General features: G+C 38.5%; 1 protein-coding gene across 1 annotated transcript; it reads right to left on the bottom strand.

The window, feature by feature from the left end:
• Window positions 1–1509: 1509 nt before the first annotated feature.
• LOC128738385 (cytochrome P450 9e2-like) lies at window positions 1510–3201 on the bottom strand. Its single transcript, XM_053833468.1, has 2 exons — window positions 2990–3201; window positions 1510–2925 (listed from the first exon to the last, which is right to left on the bottom strand). Exons 1-2 carry the CDS (start codon window positions 3199–3201, stop codon window positions 1530–1532), a joined length of 1608 nt encoding a protein of 535 aa, XP_053689443.1. The 3' UTR covers window positions 1510–1529.
• Between the last annotated feature and the right edge of the window lie 3480 nt (window positions 3202–6681).

Below are 6681 nucleotides of genomic sequence, written 5' to 3'. Positions count from 1 at the left end.
ATCAAAACTAGTAACGCGCCCTACTTGAAGCTGTAGTCGTTCTGTTGATTCAGAACTGATCTTTAGATCTTTAGATCATCCATATAAAAGACTTGGTTCACATTTTCATTTATGACCATTTCTGTTAAACGTTTTGCTAATGGGTTTCAAATCTAGGCAACATCAAAGCGCGCTGGATGAATCGCCTCGGAAGATACCTCTTTGAATCCGCAACGTGCTCGAGCGCAACACAGTTTTTCCATCACAAAGTTGCACTGCTGCAGGAACCTCACCACTGCCGGATCTATTTTATGCATCTCCAGAACACCTTAACCAGGAACGTGTGCGGTATGGAATCGTATGCATTCTTGTAGTCAATGTAGGCCATACCGAGACTCCTCTGGTTGTGCATCGCTTGTCCAACAATGACTGCATCAATGATGGACTGATCTTTGCAGCCATGGGTATTCTTTTTGCATAGTTTCTGTTCCTCAGTCAGGATGTTTTGTCGATCACAGTGGAACGGTAGAAGAATGAAACAGAGGTGTTAATAGTATCTCAGGGCGAGACAAGAAGTGAAAGGGAAAGAGTGGAAAATAAGGAAAGAGAAGGTCATTGGAACAACGATTATTAAGTTTGTATAACATTCCTTTTTACCTAAGCGGGAGAACCCGCGGATCGAACCATTATAGATCCGCAGCCAATTATTTCTGAGTTCGAACCCAATTTTTCTTCCGGGCAAATATAAACAGAAATTTTTTTTCTTGCTGTAAGTATCCGTTTCCTTACTATTTCTCGTATCGTAATTCAAAATAAAAATGCTCGTGTCGAAAACAATGTCAACATTGCATGACATTGATAAAAATATAGAAAAGAGTTACCTGCAAGTGCCCATGTACAACTGGGCAGCAGGCTTCAAAGTGCATCTAGAGAATACAAATGAGGACGAAAACTTGTCTTCGAATTATGCACAATCTCTTCGACACCATTCTTTTGAGATTCATTAGATTTGACTAAAATATGTTGCCAAATGAACATGACTGTGAGACTATTAGTAGAATTGAAAGAAATATGCAATTAAGAGTAAAATTTTATTCGTTTCAACTTTATTTCACCAGAAATAAGTATATTAGACTTACTGGACTTTTCAGCGTCCGCAACATTTGCTTTTCCTGTAAAAAATATCTGATTATTATGCATTTCTTAAATGTTACTTTGTAGGCTTACCTAGTGAGCCGCGAATGTCATTAATAATAATAGTTCCAGTAAGTCCTAGATGTCGGTTAACGCCCGATTTGATTATCGGACAGCTGCAACGCAGCTGAACAATTTTGATGCTATTTACTGTAATAGTTAAGTACTATTATTACATACAAAGCAGCAATATGGCGGAAACACGTTAACTTACTTGTTTTCTGTATGATTTAAGTGAACATATTTTGAATTTCAGGTGGCCATTCCTGAAATTCCGCGGGACAAACTCATCTCTCCATGGACAAAATGTAAAATGCCAGCAATTTCGAATCCACAATATCAGCTTTTGATCATTTTCAACCTCTAGGTCTGAACTCCAAATGCACTCCCCCTCTCGGAATGACTTCACCGAATCCTTTCGCAATAACTAGCGGATCCTGAGTTTTGCTAGTTTTTTCAAACGAAAAGCTTAGCAGCATGTAGTAAAGAATCGTTTTCACCTCGGCTAGTGCAAGCCGGGACCCGATACAGTTTCTTGGTCCAATCCCGAACGGTATATATGCTCCGGCATTTATCGCGCCCTTTCGCTCGTCGCTGAATCGCTCCGGGTCGAACTTGTCCGGATTTGGATAGTACTTCGGATCACGATGCAACCCTTCGACGGGGAACCACACTATTGAACCTTTTTCGATGGTAAACTTTAAATCGTCGCCACATTGCAGAAGGTAATCTTTCAGACAGATTCGGTCCAGTTGCGGAACTGGTGGCCACTTACGAAGTGCTTCCGATATTACCATGTCCATATATTTCATCTTTTGCATTGCGTCGTAGGTTAGGGACTTACCCTCGAGGGAGGCGTGCGTTTCCACGATCTCTGCGTAGAGTTTTTTCTGTACTTCTGGATTGATTGTTAATTCGTAAGCAGTGAACAGCAAGCACGTCGAGACCGTATCAAATCCTGCTAGGAAAAAGACCATACATTGGGCAACAAGTTCCGTATCCGTTAGGTTAGCCATGCTTTGAGCTTTGCCCAGATTCGACTCTTCCACAGTGGCAAAACCTTCGTGCTGTTCTTTTTCCTGATGATGCTTTAAAATTCCCTTTTTCGCTTGAATCAGAAGATTCACCATATCCTGCCGAACGATTCCTTTTGCTTCGCGTTCTTTTATAGCCGATAGAATCAAAGAAGAAAAATATCGATTCTGCTCTTCATCAATCAAATCGATCCCCAGTCGTCCCATAACACCTGGCATAAGTCGGTGCCCAATTAACCTAACCATTATACTGATCCGATTGAAGTCTACCATCTTCTTTCCGTTCACATAAAAATCGTTGCTTTGATTTTCCAACGAATCCACCTTAATTCCGAAAGCGCACGACGCAATGACATCATTTGCGAATCGCGTAAACACATTCTTCATTTCGTACTCCAAACCGGCGACTTTAGAGTGTGCCTCCTTCAGAAAATATTGCGCCGTATTTTCGCTACATTCCACCACGAGATTGAACATTTGCCGCATTTTGCTCCCGGTAAAGGCTGGACTCAGTGTGGAACGCATATTCTTCCACTTTTGGCCAGTAAGTGTGAACAACGATTTGCCTACGATCAGATTCGGATGATCGTATGCCGTACTGCCGAATATCGGAACACGGTCCGTGAAGTGATCGAAATCTTTCACTCCCACTTGTTTGATCAGTTCCGGATCGCGCAAGACGTAGACCGGGTCGATGAGATCAAACATTCCAAATACCCTAAAAAGTGGCCGATGATATTCACTAGCTTCTAAACACAAATTTTATTCCGTATGACACTTACTTGACACCTTTGAATTGATTGTAGATTGATTGCACGAAGCCTCCAAATGAAGCCTGGCGAAGATAGAGAGGAGCCGTATTGCCCAGCGGAAGGCTAAAGCCCAACGATGGAATCGGTTTCTGGTGAAAGTAGTCCTTTTTTCGGGTAACGAAAAAGTACACGCCAAACAGAGCAGCCACCACAGGCACAACATAAGCGAGGTTTATCTCCATTTCGAACTGTAAAACGGTTTAAGCACTCTCCTCTAGAGTTTATTTTCAACTGACGCTGTTTCCACGGCGGGCTATCAGTTAAATACGGTCGCAGACCGGCTCGGTTATTTACTTTGGGTGATTCCATAAAAGGAAGGAGGTTTACGTTGGTAGATGTGTTTTTATGTAGGGGAAACAAGGGAGACTTGATCCCCATTTTGTTTTATGTATATTTCTCAAAAGTCCACTAGAACAAAACCCTGGGTTTTCAATTTTTCGACAGTTTACAATACAGCTTACTGCCTACAATTTATCAGTTAGTGATACGTAGCGCCAATCAAAAGATATGGGATATTTTGGAAAGTACAGAAAATTGTACATATTCAAAATATGCGGGAGACTTGATCCCCAGTTTAGGCACAATTGATCCATTTGCAAATATATATTTTTAAAGCTCAACTTTCATTTGGAAGTTTTATTGAAATAGGCCTAGTTCATGTAGTATCATTATTTAGTGTACAACAGCTTAATTCAAAAATATAAAAAGTATTTAGAAATCGTTAAGTCCATCGATCTGTAAAAGTATAGCTTTGGACATCTTTTATAATCTGCGACGAGAACTTTTTCGTTGGGTTTGAATTTTTGAAGCATTATATTTTTCCTGTTTAATAATCAGAGCAGCCTCCAGCTTCAATTTCGTTGGTGCATCTGTAAGAATGTGTATCTCCTCGTTTTCCTACTCTTCGCATATTTTTACGTGGCGATGCCTTTGGAAATGGTTTTATATCTACAGGTGTTTAGATAATTGTATTGTTCGGAATCATCGGGTACCAATGATTAATAGAATTCTTCAAAGAAGATGAGTTGTTTTGTTTAGATAAATACTTCCATCCGAGCGGTCTTTCTTCTTCCTTGTAAAATGCACGGGTTGCTCCTCCATAGTCCGGTTGCTAAATGATCTTTTCAGAAGCATTTTTTCGTTTTCTCACATATCGCTTAAGTGTCATTACATTCAAGTTGAACATTTTTGCAGTCGTTCTGACCGGATCTCCGGACTATTCGTGATTTTTACATGACGAATGTTTATGATATGAAGAATTGTTCACTTTATTATTTACGACATAACGGATTCCAAGCTCTTCAGTTCCTAATAAAAGGATCAAGTGTCACTGAAATTATGTGGATCAAGTGTACCTGTCGTAGTAAGTTTTACTGAAAATTAATTTTGTAAAATATATACAAGTTTTATTGCAAAATGTATATAGTATCAATGAATACACATGTTTAGCTAATTTTTTGTTTGAAAAGCAATTAAAAAATTTCAAGACAGTTCTCCGTAGCCAAAAAGTTGGACTTCACTAAAAAAAGAAGTATAGAGAATTATCCCGTTGCAAATCTTATTATATTATATTTTCCTTGCAATGTAAAAATTTATTACATTTTTGTTTTGCAATTTTGTTACTTGAATGAAATGTACAACTTTATTTTTTTCTGCATAAAAAAAAAACATTGTATTTACTGAGAAACAATGAATGGATCAAGTGTCCCAAGGGATCAAGTCTACCTGGTCTCCCCTACTCAAGCAGACAGATAATGCGATTAGAGTTGTTTGCCAAAAAACTTTATTGAATAACGAAAATTGCGTTGTTTTGTTGTTTATATTTACAACCGGTTTTTTGCTTTGGAATAAACAGGTATGTGTAGAGTTCCACAGTTATACTAAATGAGAAAATTTCGTGTTCATCACACCAGTATTAGTTTGTTTTTTTTTGTCATTTTGAAATCGTGAGCGTCGTACGGCGTTGAAACCATGTTATTTTGTTTGACTTGACAATTTAAATACGATCAAAAATTAATCTTTAATGGTATCTTTCAGCTAGGTTATCTTGTTTAAATCAGGCGCGATAAAGGCGTCAAAGGGATTAACGACTATAAAGTCTACATTCTGAGTAAACGTTTTCATCAGAAATCCTGTATTTCAAACTCTTTAATTTGTTGACATATTTAGTAAACATATTCTTATGAAAAAAAAAAACGCCAATTAAAATATTTATTTTCCCATGGTTTGGTTTGTATCATAAATAGTTTTGGCGTATCACAGGGGAGTGTTTTAGGATCTTTTCTATTCTTTTTTCATAACGGTAGTTTTTACAATCGACGAGGAAACCATAGAAGAACGTAATGAAACAGAGATCTTTATAATATCCAAACAAAGTGGGACAAGCCGTGAACGTGGAACAAGGCCAGCTCGGACCAGTGAATGGGAACGAGGTGCCCCTATATCAGAGATATATCAATAACCTTTCTGTAGGGAGTCTAACACTGCACTATGGGCAAAAACGAGCGAAAAAATCAGAGGGGTTGTGCACAAGACACGACAGCAATGGTGACGTAGGACTACGTAAGTCTCTTTGTACCGATAGTAGGATATATCCACGTATGCAATAATACAATTCTTCATGTATACATGCTACATGCGTTGTACGTAACGTTTATCAAAGTAGGAACATTTGTACGTTCAATCCTCAACAGATTTAGGAGTTATTTCTGTGAATTTATTCAATCTATTTTGTTAAAACGAATCAGTCACACTAAACCAAACAGTAAATCAATAGTGCTTTTCCTCTGGTAATCGGTACACGGTACGCGCTAGTTTTCAAAAAGCTGAAAATTTTACGCAATACTTTTTTTGCGGTTTACAAAAGAAAAACAGTGATTTACAAGCTGCAGACGTTTTGGAAGTGGTAGAAAATATCGTCCGTGACCAGAAAACTTATTCCCGCCATTTGTTGGTCGTCCGCAACGGCGAAAAATTCAACTTTTCCCTCGTTGCCTGTGCTATTATCGTATTAACTGGACAAGAAAATATGATAAACTCTTCAATTGTTGCGTGGTCCTTAAAAGAACCGATTGTTTGATTATCATAACTCCAGCTTGCAATAAACTTGCACTAACGCACTTAACGTAATTTTCTTTTCGGTAAATTGGAGTACCGAGAACCGCAAACCAGGCACAGCTTGTTGCAATGAACCAACCGGAAAGCCACAGCAGCTGTGCGATCGACGATGTCACGTATATACGTGTATCACGTGTATATCACGTGTATAGTCATGTTATGTACCAGAGCAAACGACAAGAATCGGTTCCGCCTATTTTTCGTGGTCCGTCATTCCATCATCTACGTTGAAGCAAATGGAGAATTTCAATTTCAGTCTGAATAAAAGAGCAAAGTTACCAGTGCCGTTCACCTTTTGCTGCCAAAGAAAAATTACACTACGTATTATTACTGTAGCATTGGTGATGGATAGATTTGTGTTGCTAAAGAAAACCTAGTGAAAATCCCCAAGCTCCAAGTTTCCTAAGTTTCATCAATTACCGAAAACCGTTCTTTTAAGAATGAACAAATTCTTATATGAAGATGCAAAAGATGTTACTAAAACAATTTCAATCCATAGTTTTCAATGCATTTTGACGCTTGACCGAACACACTTGGAGCTGGTA

The sequence above is a fragment of the Sabethes cyaneus genome, chromosome 2 (assembly GCF_943734655.1).
Source record: "Sabethes cyaneus chromosome 2, idSabCyanKW18_F2, whole genome shotgun sequence".
Lineage (NCBI taxonomy): Eukaryota > Metazoa > Arthropoda > Insecta > Diptera > Culicidae > Sabethes > Sabethes cyaneus.
Note: the sequence above shows the minus strand (reverse complement) of the source record. Positions and strands in the feature narration are given on the sequence as shown.